Source organism: Oncorhynchus masou, unplaced genomic scaffold, assembly GCF_036934945.1.
Source record: "Oncorhynchus masou masou isolate Uvic2021 unplaced genomic scaffold, UVic_Omas_1.1 unplaced_scaffold_2264, whole genome shotgun sequence".
NCBI classification, from domain to species: domain Eukaryota; kingdom Metazoa; phylum Chordata; class Actinopteri; order Salmoniformes; family Salmonidae; genus Oncorhynchus; species Oncorhynchus masou.
In genome coordinates, this window is record NW_027008734.1 from 17,946 (window position 1) to 33,960 (window position 16,015).

A 16,015-nucleotide genomic window follows, 5' to 3' on the forward strand; every position below is an offset into this window, starting at 1 on the left:
CATATTTAAAAGGCTGCTAGGACATGAACACAGTAGCACAGAATAGATCCATATGACGTTGAGAAATAGTGCACTGTGGGAAGTTTAGAAGATACCCTGGAAATAAGTTAATAAATAGGTAGTAACGCAAAAAACATAACTGTATGTTCTTATAGGGAACCAGATCGTGACCACAACTAAGTTACTAAGTCTTTAACCACACAGTGTTGTTACATCGGTGAGTAAAAACTCGTGCTTCCTACCCTTTAACATTTTGTCTGAAAATAAAATATACATTTTACTCAACTGCGTTTCTACTCCAGTCAGCAGATGGCGGTCTGAGACTTTAAGGCGATGCTGCTGGTGTGACGTATAATCTAGTGGACGGAACGCTTCTTTCAACAGCAGCAACAGTTCGTCAGACACCTCGGTAGCTTGCTAGACTAAATAGCCCAAACAACAAAGCTCTTCCGACGCTTTCGTGTATATTAGCCGCTGTATGTCGTCTAGCGTTAGTTAGTTATCCGATTTAATTTCATATTTACGGTGCTGTTGTTATTGGTCAGCTAGCGTGCTGGTTAAGTTAGCATTAGCCTAGCTAGCTATCATCTCCGACCATGAGTTCACTGAGCTACTCACCTCCTGATAAAGAAGAGGCGGTCTGCTGGACGGAGAAAGAAGCTCTCGTGAAAGAGGAGGAGGAGGAAGTTACAATACAAAAACAAGTAGAGGGTGAGGCTGTTACGGTGAAAGAAGAAGAGAAAGACGTTTCAGTGAAAGAAGAGGAAGATGTGTTCAGAGTGAAAGAGGAGGAGGATGTGACAGTAAAAGAAGAGGAGGAGGATGCAGTTTTTGGAGTGAAAGAGGAAGAGGAGGAGATGACTGTCACATCTAAAATGGAGGAGGAAGAAGAAGAGGAGGAAACTGGATATCTGGGCCCAGTTTCCCAAACGCATCTTATGTCATCCAATGGTTCTAATGATGAACTTAACCGTAAGATGCGTTTGAAAAACCGTTCCCTGATTAACACTAGTAAGTAAAAACAGAAGCACAAACTCTGCAGTTGAACTGATGTTTGGTGTTAAAGGGGAAATCTGTAGTTGCTACATCCATTTTTGGACTTTTAAATTATTTATTTATAGGCATTGATTCTTCAAGAATATAACACATGCCTCATGAGCTTAGTTCAACTGTTGTACCCCATCAGATCCCCAAATAAGCTTTTTTAATCCAATGTTTAGAAACAATGTAAACCAACACTGTATAGCCTCAACATGGTTAAAACTATAATGTTGATTTTTATTTTACCAGGCAAGTCAGTTAAGAACAAATTCTTATTTCCAATGACAGCCTAGGAACTGCCTGCCTGTTCAGGGGCAGAACGACAGATTTTGTACCTTGTCAGCTCGGGATTTGAACTTGCAACCTTTCGGTTACTAGTCCAATGCTCTAACCACTAGGCTACACTGCCGCCCTTTGATATCATGGATGGTCAGTCCTTGCATCCATAGGTCTGTCTATGAATTTGAGAGTAGTTACATTTCTCCAGCCCCATCATCATCTTATTACCAAAACAGTGGTAGAATGATTGATTAGAATGATTAGTTGATTGATTGTGTAGTTTTTTTAATGGGACAACCTAGGATATAAACAGCACCACGATGCCAGCCATGAGTCACTGGACCCAGGTTTGAGTTCAGCTCAGGGCTGAATTCACTCCACTATGAATACAAGGACTGGCCATGCATGAGGTCATAATGATAGTTTAACCAGGTTTCTAGGATATATATGCGTGGCGCGCTAAATATAAATAGTGGTGGTGCGCGCTGAATAGGTGGTGCGCGCTAAATAGCGTTTCAATCGGTGACGTCACATGCTCTGAGACCTTGAAGTAGTGGTTCTCTGCTCTGCAAGGGCCGTGGCTTTTGTGGAGTGATGGGTAACGATGCTTCGTGGGTGACTGTTGTTGATGTGTGCTGAGGGGGTATGGGCGAGGGACGTGCTAAAGTTATACTGTTACATATAGTATATTCTAGAATTTATCTGTGAGGTCATAATCTGTGAGGTCATAATGATCATTTAACCAGGTTTCTAGAATATATAGTATATTCTAGAATTCATTCATGAGGTCATAATGAGAGTTTTAACCTACTTTTGAAGCTATACAGTGTTTGTTTACAAACAGTGGCGTCATACAGGCGTATATATTGGTTTCTGATGGGGTGAGACAGTTGAAACATGAGTCGTTTATAAGCTCTATTCTTCAGGAATCAATGGTGATATATTATATGGGTCTTTCTATAGCTACCAGTGTAGGTGTCCCTGTGGGGGTCAAATTGTTAGAGCTGTTGATAAGTTATTGTATAATATTCAGCCAATTTCTTTTAGGGCTGACCGTAGTCTACTGGTCAATTGTTCTGTCGATGGGCTGTTTTGTTGACCGTGATTTATTTTTGTAGAGCAGTCGCAAATACGCTATATATACAACATTTTGTGGACACACCTTCAAATTAGTGGGTTCAGCTATTTCATCCGTTGCTGACTGGTGTATAAAATCGAGAACACAGCCGTGCAATTTCCATAGACAAACACTGGTAGTAGGATGGCCTTACTGAAGAGCTCTTCCATTAAATGTAGCACCATCATGGGATGCAACCTTTCCAACAAGTCAGTTTGTCAAATTTCTGCCCTGTTAGAGCTGCCTCAGGTCAACTGTAAGTGCTGTTATTGTGAAGTGGAAAACTCTAGGAGCAACAACGGCTCAGCCACTAAGTGGTAGGCCACACAATCTCACAGAACGGGACCTCCGAGTGCTCAAGCGCATTCCAAACTGCCTGTGGAAGCAACATCAGCACAATAACTGTTTGTCGGGAGCTTCATGAGATGGGTTTCTATGGCCCAGCAGTCGCACACACAATCTTAAGGTCACCATGTGCAATGCCAAACGTCGGCTTGGTGTAAAGCTCGCCGCCATTGGACTCTAGAGCAGAGTGATGAATCCCACGTCACCATCTGGCATGAAATGGGTTTGCTTGGCCCAGCAGTCGCACACACAATCCTAAGATCACCATGTGCAATGCCAAACGTTGGCTTGGTGCAAAGCTCGCCGCCATTGGACTCTGGAGTGATGAATCCCATCTGGCAGATGCCCGGACAACACTACCTGTCCGAATGCACAGTGTCAACTGTAAAGTTTGGTGGAAGAGGAATAATGATCTGGGGTTGTTTTTTCATGGTTCGGGCCCCTTAGTTCCAACGAGGGGAAATTTTAACACTACATCATACAATGACATTCAAGAATATTCTGTGCTTCCAACAGTTTGGGGAACAGTTTGGTTCTTTCCTGTTGGAGCATGACAATGCCCCTGTGCCTAAATCGAAGTCCAAACAGATATGGTTTGACGAGATCGATGTGGAAGAACTTGACTTGCCTGCACAGAGCCCTGACCTCAACCCCATCGAACACCTTAGGGATACATTGGTTTTACCTTAACTGTCTAAGACAATTGAGGAGAGAGCAAACCCCAACTTCTATAATCAATTGCCTAACTGTTGAATATGCCTGGCTTTATATATCAGTACCAGTCAAAGTTTGGACGCACCTACTCATTCAAGGCTTTTTCTTTATGTTTTACTATTTTCTACATTGTAAACTAATCGTGAAGTCATCAAAACTATAAAATAACACATATGGAATCATGTAGTAACCAAAAAAGTGTTAAACAAACCAAAATGTATTTTATATTTGAGATTCTTCAAATAGCCACCCTTTGCCTTGATGACAGCTTTGCACACTCTTGGCATTCTCTCAACCAGCTTCATGAGGTAGTCACCTGGAATGCATTTCAATTAACTTCTCTGGGATATGCACCTCGACAACAGCCAAATTCAAAACAACAAAAATCTCATAATTAAAATTCCTCTAGCATTCAAGTATTTTACACCATTTTAAAGATACAATTCTCGTTAATCCAGCAACAGTCTGATTTCAAAAATGCTTTCCAGCGAAAGCTCCACAAACGATTGTTAGGTCACCACCAAGTCACAAAAAAACATACAGACATTTTCCAGCCAAAGAGAGGAGTCACAAAAAGCAGAAATATAGATCAAATTAATCACTAACCTTTGATCTTCATCAGATGGCACTCATGGGACTTCATGTTACACAATGCACGTATGTTTTGTTCAATAAAGTTAATATTTATATCCAAAAATCTCAGTTTACATTGGCGCGTTATGTTCAGTAATGTTTTGCCTCCAAAACGTCCGGTGATTTTGCAGAGAGCCACATCAATTCACTGAAATTCTCATCATAAACGCTGATGAAAGATACAAGTGTTATACATAGAATTAAAGATAAACTTCTCCTTAATGCCACCACTGTGTCAGATTTAAAAAAAAAAAAGCTTTACGGCAAAAGCAAATCATGCGACTATCTATCGCTCAGCCTCCAAAACAAGCCATACAGATACCCGCCATGTTGTGGAGTCAACAAAAGTCAAAAATAGCATTATAAATATTCACTTATCTTTGATGATCTTCATCGGAATGCACTCCCAGGAATCACAGTTCCACAATAAATGTTTGTTTTGTTCGATAAAGTCCATATTTATGTCCAAATACCTCCTTTTTGTTTGCGCGTTTGGTTCACTATTCCAAATGCAGTAGGCAATAAGTCCAGATGAAAAGTCAAAAAAGTTCCATTACCGTTCATAGAAACGTGTCAAACGATGTCTATAATCAATCTGTATGATGTTTTAATCGTACATCTTCAATAATATTCCAACTGGACAATTCCTTTGTCTTTAGAAATGAAAAGGAACTGAGCCTCGCGAGACTTAGCTCAAGGCTTTCTGCCAGACCCCTGTTTCAAACAGCTCTTATTTGCTCCCCCTTCACAGTTGAAGCCTGAAACAATGTTCTAAAGACTGTTGACATCTAGTGGAAGCTGTAGGAACTTCAATATGACCCCATTTACACTGTATATTGGATAGGCAATCACTTGAAAAACTTCAAACCTCAGATTTCCCACTTCCTGGTTGGATTTTTCTCAGGTTTTCTCCTGCAATATGAGTTCTGTTATACTCACAGACATCATTCAAACAGATTTATAAATTCAGAGTGTTATCTTTCCAAATCTACCATATCCTACCTTCTGGGCCTGAGTAGCAGGCAGTTTACTCTGGGTACAATTTTCATCCAGACGTGATAAATACTGCCCCCTATCCCAAAGAAGTTTTAACTGGTGTTCCTTGTTAAGTTCATTTGTGGAATTTCTTTCCTCCTTAATGTGTTTGAGCCAATCAGTTGTGTTGTGAAAAGGTAGGGGTGGTATAGCCCTATTTTGTAAAAGACCAAGTCCATATTATGGCAGGAACAGCTCAAATAAGCAAAGAGAAATGACAGTCCGTCATTACTTTAAGACATGAAGGTCAGTCAATCTGGAACATTTCAAGAATTTTGAAAGTTTTTTTGCGTGCCGTCGCAAAACCATCAAGAGCTATGATGAAACTGGCTCTCATGAGGGCCGCTACCGGAAAGGAAGACCCAGAGTTACCTCTGCTGCAGAGGATAAGTTCATTAGAGTTAACTGGCTCTCATGAGGACCGCCACAGGAAAGGAAGACCCAGAGTTACCTCTGCTGCAGAGGATAAGTTCATTAAAGTTAACAGCCTCAGAAATGGGCAAATAACTGCACCTCAGATTGCAGCCCAAAAAGTTCAAGTAACATACACATCTCAACATCAACTGTTCAGAGGAGACTGTTTGAAATCAGGCCTTCATGGTCGAATTGCTGAAAATAAACCACTACTAAAGGACAGCAATAACAAGAAGAAGAGTTACTTGGGCCAAGAAACACAAGCAATGGACATTAGACGGATGGAAATCTGTCCTTTGGTCTGATGAGTTCGAATTTCAGATTTTTGTTCCAATCGTGGTGTCTTTGTGAGATGCAGATTAGGTGAATGGATGATCTCCGCATGTGTGGTTCCCACTGTGAAGCATGGAGGAGGAGGTGTGATGGAGTGCGGGTGCTTTGCTGTTGACACTGCTGGTGATTTATTTATAATTCAAGGCACACTTCACAGCATGGCTACCACAGCAATGCACCATCCCATTTGACTTGCGCTTAGTGGGACTATCATTTGTTTTTCAAAAGGACAATGACCCAAAAAAACACTTCCAGGCTGTGTAAGGGCTATTTGACCAGGAAGGAGAGTGATGGAGTGCTGCGTTAGATGACCTGGCCTCCATAATCACCCGACCTCAACGCAATTGAGATGGTTTGGGATGAGTTGGACCGCGGAGTGAAGGAAAAGCAGCCAACAAGTGCTCAGCATATGTGGGAACAGTCGCTAAGATAATATTTGGTTGTGATATTTGCCAAATACCTATTTTGGATGCAGCAGTTGTCTGCTTGAATGTTAACGCTCATTGACAGGCTGGTAGCAAAGCTAACCAAAGAGTATTTTACTCAAACATGATATTAAGAAGGACATTCAAACGAGCCTGTGAAATGCACTCATAAGCAACCTTTAAAATGGAGGCTATTTTTTTGCTGTCGGCCTATGGGAACTCCCCAGAGTTTTCCCCCATGGTGGTGAATTAGTGAATAGACACCAGAGCTTAATGTGAGTTTCCTTGAGGAGCACTCCTGATCTTGCTCTGATAACGTGTGGTAATATTTGGAATCATTGTGAAAAACGAAGATCTTCGCTCAACATTTCTGCCCACACAGATATACTACAACTAGATATCAGATATACTACAACTAGATAACAGATATAGTATATCCATAACTAGACAACAGATATACTACAACTATGTAACATATATACTACAACTAAATAACTGATATACTGCAACTAAATAACTGATATACTGCAAATAGATAACAGATATACTGCATATTGGTGACCAAGAGTCGTCTGCTTAGGGTTTCAACATAATAACTTATTTCTACAATCATCCACTTTACGACTGTAAAAAAATAAGACTAAATATGACTTGTTGCTCACTTGACTGTTAAGAAAATAGTCAGTTTGTGAAATGTTTTAAACATTCATTACAGACGTAAAAATCATGGGCATCACCTTTTAGCTCAAATAAACAGTGGATTTCTGCTGTTGTGGGCCTTTAACCATCTGTCTGACTTTGTCGTTCACACAGGAGAGAGACCTGACTATCGTGGATCCTCTGGGGAGCCTCAGCAACCTCATGACACTGAAGAGGCAGAGAAGAGTCTCTCCACATCAGAACACCTCAATAAACACCAGCGGAAACCCACAAGGAAGAAATCTCACCACTGCTCTGACTGTGGGAAGAGATTCACCTCTTCAACAGACCTTAAAAGACATCAGAGAATACATACAGGAGAGAAACCTTATAGCTGTGATTGGTGTGGGAAGAGTTTTACTACATCTAGCCAGCTGACTATACACCAGAGAATACACACAGGTGAGAAACCTTACCACTGCTCTGACTGTGGAACAAGTTTTGTTTCTTCCCAATATTTAAAATCACACAAGAGAACACACACAATAGCGAAACCTTACCACTGCTCTGACTGTGGAACAAGTTTTGTTTCGTCACAATATTTAAAATCACACCAGAAAACACACACTGGAGAGAAGCCTTATAGCTGTGATCAATGTGGGAAGAGTTTTAGTCACTCAAGCAACCTGATGGTACATTTGAGAATGCACACTGGAGAGAAACCTTTTAGCTGTGATCAATGTGGGAAGAGTTTTACTTCATCTAGTCAGCTGACTATACACAAGAGAACACACACAGGAGAGAAACCTTACCACTGCTCTGACTGTGGAAAGAGTTTTGTTTCGTCCCAATATTTAAAATCACACCAGAAAACACACAAAGGAGAGAAGCCTTATAGCTGTGATCAATGTGGGAGGAGTTTTACTCACTCAAGCAACATGATATCACACCAGAGAACACACACAGGAGCGAAACCTTGTGGCTGTAATCAATGTGGGAAGAGGTTTACTCAGCCAAACATCCTGATAGCCCACCAGAGAACTCACACAGGAGAGAAACCTTATAGCTGTGATCAATGTGGCAAGAATTACGCTGGTAAAAGATCTCTGATAAAACATCAGAAAGTACATACATGAAGGGGTTGTTTCATGATATCAATGAAATAATGTCTCAATGTAGAATGTTTTAACATTGTAGTAGGAGTGTTCTAATGATGTCACAATGTAGAATGCTTTAACATTGTAGAAGGAGTGTTCTAATGATGTCACAATGTAGAATGTTTTAACATTGTAGTAGGAGTGTTCTAATGATGTCACTATTTAGAATGCTTTAACATTGCAGTAGGAGTATTTTAATGATGTCATAATGTAGAATGCTTTAACATTGTCGTAGGAGTATTTTAATGATGTCGTAATGTAGAATGCTTTAACATTGTAGTAGGAGTATTTTAATGATGTCACAATGGAGAACCCTAAAGGTTTGTCCCCTGATCTATTGATTTCAGCATGATATGAATATTAGCCTCATGGAGAAAAGTACAGGCTCTGAATTGAAAGAGTACTATTTATGTGATCAACATAAACACAAATAAAGTGATGCGTTTCACTTCCCGCGTTGGTGACCTACTTGAATCAAACTGCAACACTTTAAAATGTAGCTCGCTGTTTTCTACAAGTTGTCCTCTAAATAGCGATGTACACATTATTCCCACATTTCTGCAACCCCATCTCTCCCTCTTGCGCAATTGATTTCAACGTGAAATCGATGAGTGATGACAAATAAGTGTTGCGTTCCTTTGTTTAAATTGTTTTGACAAGTACGAGTACTTGCACTCCTATACATATGGATGCAGTATATAAAAAAAAAACTTGGACCAACTTATGAACCGTTTTTTAAACAATAATACATCACTCCAATATTTACACACAGTATTTCTTGACAACACTCAAGTGCTAATTGTCTTTATTCCCTGAAGAAGCATGACTCAAATCACCTCGTATTTCAAACATTCAGCCTGACAACAGATAAATGTTTAATTATTCCATGACTCACCATTCAGTTCATCATCTCCAATACATAAGGGTACACCTGGAGAGATTTAGACCGGTCACCCAACAACAGGATAGCATTTCCATGGGAACGGAGAGGAGTTGTGTGGAGATACGCATCTCCGACACCAGTGTAGTGTCCATTAAGCTCTCGTCGGCCCCAAAATCCAGAAGCACCTGGAGAGATTTAGACCGGTCACCCAACAACAGGATAGATTTTTTACATTTATTTTATTTAACCTTTATTTAACCAGGTAGGCTAGTTGAGAACGAGTTCTCATTTGCAACTGTGACCTGGCCAAGATAAAGCATAGCAATTTGACACATATAACAACACAGAGTTACACATGGAATAACAAAACATACAGTCAATAATACAGTAGAAAAAGAAAACAAAAAGTCTATATACAGTTAGTGCAAATGAGGTCAAATAAGGGAGTTAAGGCAAATAAATAGTGCAGATGAGGTAAGTTAAGGAAATAAATAGGCCATGGTGGTGAAGTAATTACAATATAGCAATTAAACACTGGAATGGTAGATCGGCAGAAGATGAATGTGCAGGTAGAGATACTGGGGTGCAAAGGAGCAAGGTAAATAAATACAGTATGGGGATGAGGTAGGTAGATAGATGGGCTGTTTACAGATGGGCTGTGTACAGGTGCAGTGATCTGTGAGCTGCTCTGACAGCTGGTGCTTAAAGTTAGTGAGGGAGATATGAGTCTCCAGCTTCAGTGATTTTTGCAGTTCATTCCAGTCATTGGCAGCAGAGAACTGGAAGGAAAGGCTTTGGGGGTGACCAGTCAGATATACCTGCTGGAGCGCGTGCTACGAGTGGGTGCTGCTATGGTGACCAGTGACCTGAGATAAGGCGGGGCTTTACCTAGCAGAGACTTGTAGATAACCTGTATCCAGTGGGTTTGGTGATGAGTATGAAGCGAGGGCCAACCAACAAGAGCGTACAGGTCGCAGTGGTGGGTAGTGTATGGGGCTTTGGTGACAAAACGGATGGCACTGTGATAGACTGCATCCAATTTGTTGAATAGAGTGTTGGAGGCTATTTTATAGATGACATTGCCGAAGTCAAGGATCGGTAGGATGGTCAGTTTTACGAGGGTATGTTTGGCAGCATGAGTGAAGCATGCTTTGTTGCGATATAGGAAACCGATTCTAGATTTAATTTTGGATTGGAGATGCTTAATGTGAGTCTGGAGGAGAGTTTACAGTCTAACCAGACACCTAGGTATTTGTAGTTGTCCACATATTCTAAGTCAGAGCCATCAAGAGTAGTGATAATGGACGGGTGGGCAGTGATCGATTGAATAGCATGCATTTAGTTTTACTTGCATTTAAGAGCAGTTGGAGGCCACGGAAGGAGAGTTGTATGGCATTGAAGCTCATCTGGAGGATAACACAGTGTCCAAAGAGGGGCCAGAAGTATACTTAATGGTGTTGTCTGCGTAGAGTTGGAGAATCACCAGCAGCAAGAGCGACGTCATTGATGTATACAGAGAAGAGAGTCGGCCCGAGAATTGAACCCTGTGGCACCCCCAGAGAGACTGCCAGAGGTCCTGACAACAGGCCCTCCAATTTGACACACTGAACTCTGTCAGAGAAGTAGTTGATAAACCAGGCGAGGCAATAATTTGAGAAACCAAGGCTGTCGAGCCTGCCAATAAGAATGTGGTGATTGACAGAGTCGAAAGCCTTGGCCAGGTCGATGAATACGGCTGCACAGTAATGTCTCTTATCGATGGCGGTTATGATGTTGTTCAGGACCTTGAGCCTGGCTGAGGTGCACCCATGACCAGCTCTGAAAAAAGATTGCATAGAGGAGAAGGTACGGTGGGATTCGAAATGGTCGGTAATCTGTTTGTTAACTTAGCTTTCAAAGACCTTAGAAAGACAGGGTAGGATAGATATAGGTCTGGAGCAGTTTGGGTCTAGAGTGTCCCCCTTTGAAGAGGGGGATGACCGTGGCCGCATTCCAATCTTTGGGAATCTCAGACGATACGAAAGAGAGGTTGAACAGGCTAGTAATAGGGATTGCAACAATTTCGGCAGGTAATTTTAGAAAGAGAGGGTCCATATTGTCTAGCCCGGCTGATTTGTAGGGGTCCAGATTTTGCAGCTCTTTCAGAACATCAGCTGTCTGGATTTGGATGAAGGAGAAATGTTGGGTGCTTTGGAGGGTGCATGGCAGTTGACCAGGGTAGGGGTAGCCAGGTGGAAAGCATGGCCAGCCGTAGAGAAATGCAGTGGTCAGCTGGGAGGTGTTCTTATTCTCCATTGACTTTACAGTGTCCCAGAACTTTTTTGAGTTTGTACTACAGGATGCAAATTTCGGTTTGAAAAAGCTAGCCTTAGCTACCTGTGTATATTGGTTCCTAACTTCCCTGAAAAGTTGCATATCACGGGGGCTATTCGATGCTAATGCAGAACACCGCAGGATGTTTTTGTGCTGGTAAAGGGCAGACAGGTCTGGAGTGAACCAAGGACTACATCTATTCCTAGTTCTACATTTTTAGAAGGGGACATGCTTATTTAAGATGGTGAGGAAGGCACTTTTAAAGAATAACCAGGTGTCATCTACTGAAGGGATGAGTTCAATGTCATTCCAGGATACCCAGGTCGATTAGAAATGCCTGCTCGCAGAAGTGTTTCAGGGAGCATTTGACAGTGATGAGTGGAGGTCGTTTATTCACAGACCCATTACGGATGCAGGCAATGAGGCGGTGGTCGCTGAGATCTTGATTGAAAACAGCAGAGGTGTATTTGGAGGGTGAGTTAGTTAGGATGATATCTATGAGGGTGCCCGTGTTTACGGATTTGGGGTTGTGCCTGGTAGATTCATTGATAATTTGTGTGAGTTTGAGGGCATCAAGCTTAGATTGTAGGATGGCCGGGGTGCTAAGCATGTCCCAGTTTTGGTCACCTCGCAGCACGAGCTCAGAAGATAGATGAGGGGCAATCAATTCACATATGGTGTTGAGGGCACAGCTGGGAGCAGAGGGTGGTCTATAGCAAACGGCAACAGTCAGAGACTTGTTTCTGGTAAGGTGAATTTTTAGAAGTAGAAGCTTGAATTATTTGGGTACCGACTGCTCGCAGGGCTTTTATGTACTCTGCGCCATCGTCTTGGAACACCTTACAAAATTATTTTAAACTGGAAGAACTTGTCCCGATTGGTGTTTTTAAATCACTGATGAAGGATTTTGAGGCTGATTCCCTGACCTGTCAATGTTTTTAATTTGCTGTTTTATATTTTTGTGAATTCAATGGTTTTTACTAGATTACTTGTAGTTTTTCATGTTGTCTGTCTGTAATTTTTTTGTAATGACTTGGTGCTGCCTATCTTGGCCAGGCCGCTCTTGAAAAAGAGATTTTAATCTCAATGAGCCCTTCCTTGTTAAAAAAGGTAAAAAGACATTTCAAAAAAAGAAAACTCTGCAGGCTATCTTTGCAGTAGATTGCAACACCGCCCCCTTTGGCAGGTCTATCTTGGCGGAAAATGTTATAGTTAGCGATGGAGATTTCAGGGTTTTTGGTGGTTTTCCTAAGCCAGGATTCAGACACGGCTAAGACATCCGGGCTAAGACATCAGTGTGCTGAAGCAGTGAGTAAAACAAACTTAGAGAGGAGGCTTCTAATGTTAACATGCATGAAACCAAGGCATTTACGGTTACAGAAGTTAACAAATGAGAGCACCTGGGGAGTGGGAGTGGAGCTAGGCACTGCAGGTCCTGGATTCACCTCTACATCACCAGAGGAACAGAGGAGGAGTAGGATAAGGCTAAAGGCTATAAGAACTGGTTGTCTAGCACGTATGGAAGAGAGAGTAAAAGGAGCAGGTTTCTGGGCACGATAGCATAGATTCAAGGCATAATGTACAGACAAAGGTAAGGTAGGATGTGAATACATTGGAGGTAAACCTACGCATTGAGTAATGATGAGAGAGATATAGTCTCTGGAGACGTTTAAACCAGGTGATATCATTGCATATGTAGGAGGTGGAACAGCATGGTTGGTTAATAAGGCATATTGAGCAGGGCTAGAGGCTCTACAGTGAAATAAGACAGTGATCAGTTACCAGGACAGTAATGGACGAGGCATATTGATATTAGAGAGAGGCATGTGTAGCCAAGTGAACATATGGGTCCAGTGAGTGGTTGGGCTGACTGGGGACACGGCGATTCAGACAGTTAGCTGGGCCGGGGGTAGCAAGCTAGCAGAAGGCTATCGGGCTGAGGCTAACAAGTTAGCAGAAGACGTAGGAAGTCTGTTTATAGCCCCCTCGTGCATTTCCTTCGGTAGACCAGTCGTGATGGATTAGTGGGGCTCTGTGTGGTAAAGGGCACCAGTCCAGTATAGTGGCCCAAGAAATTGTCCGATGGATCTAATCAGCTAGCAGCCGACACGCTCTAGACAGCTAACTTTAGCGGGCCGCAGGGGCTAATTTGGCTAACAGTTGAGAAAAACTCAGCAGATATACCATCAGTCCCAGGAGACATTATTTCTAAAGTGTTCAATAGCATAAATGATCTCTTCAACTATAATAAGGTCATCATTCTGTTCCTTGTCAGCCTCCCCAATTGATTTCACATCCCCCAGAGAGACAAAAAAAATAATGGTTGAGAAAATCTCACAGTACTTAGAACTATATAAATTCCTGTAGAAGTTGGAACTAAAGTTAGAGACTAATTTGGGATCGTCTGTGATGAGACCATTGATATTTAATTGTTGAATTGTATTATTTTTTAAGAGTGGTCTTTTTCTAACCTGAAAAAAACAAGATGAATTTTGTTCATCCTCCTCCAGCCACTTCTTCCCAGATCTGACAAAGGCTACCTCTGCTTTCAGAAATTGTTTCAGCTTATTTCTATCATAAATAAAGAATCCAAGCAGTACGTCTCTCCATAAAAGTGTAACATCTTCATAAATGTGTTCAATTCTAAATCTACTGGTGTCTTACCACAGATTCCTTACATGAATACATTGCCACAAAAGATGCAACACTGTTTCTGGGTGGTCATTACAAAAGGTACAATTTGAGTTGATGTTTATTTTTAAACTTCTTCATATTGTGGATGGCAGGATAAGATTTATGAATTATTTAAAAAGAAACTTATTGAATTTTGTTAATAAGTAGGTATGTGTGTGTGGCAAAATACAGACTTTCTTCCAACAGATATTATCAATAAATTTGTTCCAATAAGGAATGACATAAGGTGTGGATACAACATCCTGCTGAAACAAGGATCGTATCGCTCTGTTGTTGAATGGACCAAAAGAGAAACAAATCTTTCCTACTGATGAGTCAACAGGGTCAACAGAAGGTCGGCTCTGAGGGTGTTGACACGTTCCTGAATAACAGAGCAACACCCGAGGGCATCTAAAACAATTGCAACATCTTTAGGTGTTACAGGGACTTTGTAAAGTGATACGAATTCCTTATAACTGAGTAAAAGACCCTCTGCATTTACCAGTTGGCCAATAGGATGTTATTTTGGAACCAATATTCTAAAAATAGTGTTTTCATGCAATATATCCCGATTATTCCATATATAATATCTGTGAGAAAAAAAATATGCTTATAAATTAAGGACCATGACAAGAAAACCTGCTGATGAAAAGCAGAAAGTTTCACTGGAACTTTGTCAATATTATAATTACAAACCAACATGAAGTTAAGGCCACCAAAAGTAGAGAAGACATGATGAGGAATAAAATTTCACATAGAAGTGTGTCTTCTTAGGAATTGTTTTATCTAATTGATCTAGGCAGGGTAGCCTAGTGGTTAGAGTGTTGGACTTGCAAGGTTGCAAGTTCAAATCCCTGAGCTGACAAGGTACAAATCTGTCGTTCTGACCCTGAACAGGCAGTTAACCCACTGTTCCTAGGCTGTCATTGAAAATAAGAATTTGTTCTTAACTGACTTGCCTAGTAAAATAAAGGTAAATAATAATCTTAAAAGTATTATTTATTAAGGTAGTAAAGTCCAGAAGATTCAGCCCACCTTACTCATAAGTGTTACAACATTACAACAGGTTTCCTAATGTAATGGGACAGTTTACTAGGATATCAACTCTTTTTTATAGTTTAATGTTTTATTTATAGTTTTTTACTTTTAGTTTTTATTTGTATTATTAACAACGAATCAATACATCAAGTACATGAGAGAACACAAGCATGTATAGATTATAAACAATGGACAATCGAGCTAGGGGCGGGGCTAGGGGGTACAATATCACATTACAATTACACAAGGACCTTAAGGGACATACATATACTTACAATATGAACTCAGTAGCACAGACTTGATCCATATGACGTTGAGAAATAGTGAATTGTGGGAAGTTTAGAAGATACCCTGTTTGTTCTTATAGGGAACCAGATCATGACTGCAACTAATGTACTAAGTCTTTAACCACACAGTGTTGTTACATTGGTGAGTAAAAACTCATGCTTCCTACGCTTTAACATTTTGTCTGAAAATAAAATATAAATTTTCTCTCAACTGCGTTTCCACTCCAGTCAGCAGATGGCGGTCTGATGTGATGCTGCTGGTGTGACGTATAATCTAGTGGACGGAACGCTTCTTTCACCAGCAGCAACAGTTAGTCAGACACCTCGGTAGCTTGCTAGACAAAATAGACGAACCAATAAAGCTCTTTAGACGCTTTCATGTATATTTGCCACTGTGTTTTAAAACCACTTCTGTCGTCTTGTTAGTTATCCGATTTAATTTCATATTTACGGTGTTGTTATTGGTCATCTAGTTTAGTTTTATTAAGTTAAGTTAGCATTAGCCTAGCTAGCTAACATCTCCGACCATGAGTTCACTAAGCTACTCTCCTCCCGTTAAAGAAGAGGAGGTCTACTGGACGGAGAAAGAAGCTCTGGTGAAAGAGGAAGAGGAGGCTGTTACAATAGAAAAACAAGTAGAGGTTGAGGCTGTAACCGTGAAGGAAGAAGAGAAAGACGTTTCAGTGAAA

The 16,015-nt window shown here is 40.9% G+C and overlaps 1 protein-coding gene across 1 annotated transcript; it reads left to right on the forward strand.

Annotated features, from left to right (window-relative positions):
• Window positions 1-388: 388 nt before the first annotated feature.
• On the forward strand, window positions 389-8,563 carry LOC135533169 (zinc finger protein 664-like). Its single transcript, XM_064960573.1, has 2 exons — window positions 389-1,011; window positions 7,150-8,563. Exons 1-2 carry the CDS (start codon window positions 597-599, stop codon window positions 8,109-8,111), a joined length of 1,377 nt encoding a protein of 458 aa, XP_064816645.1. The 5' UTR covers window positions 389-596; the 3' UTR covers window positions 8,112-8,563.
• Window positions 8,564-16,015: the final 7,452 nt, after the last annotated feature.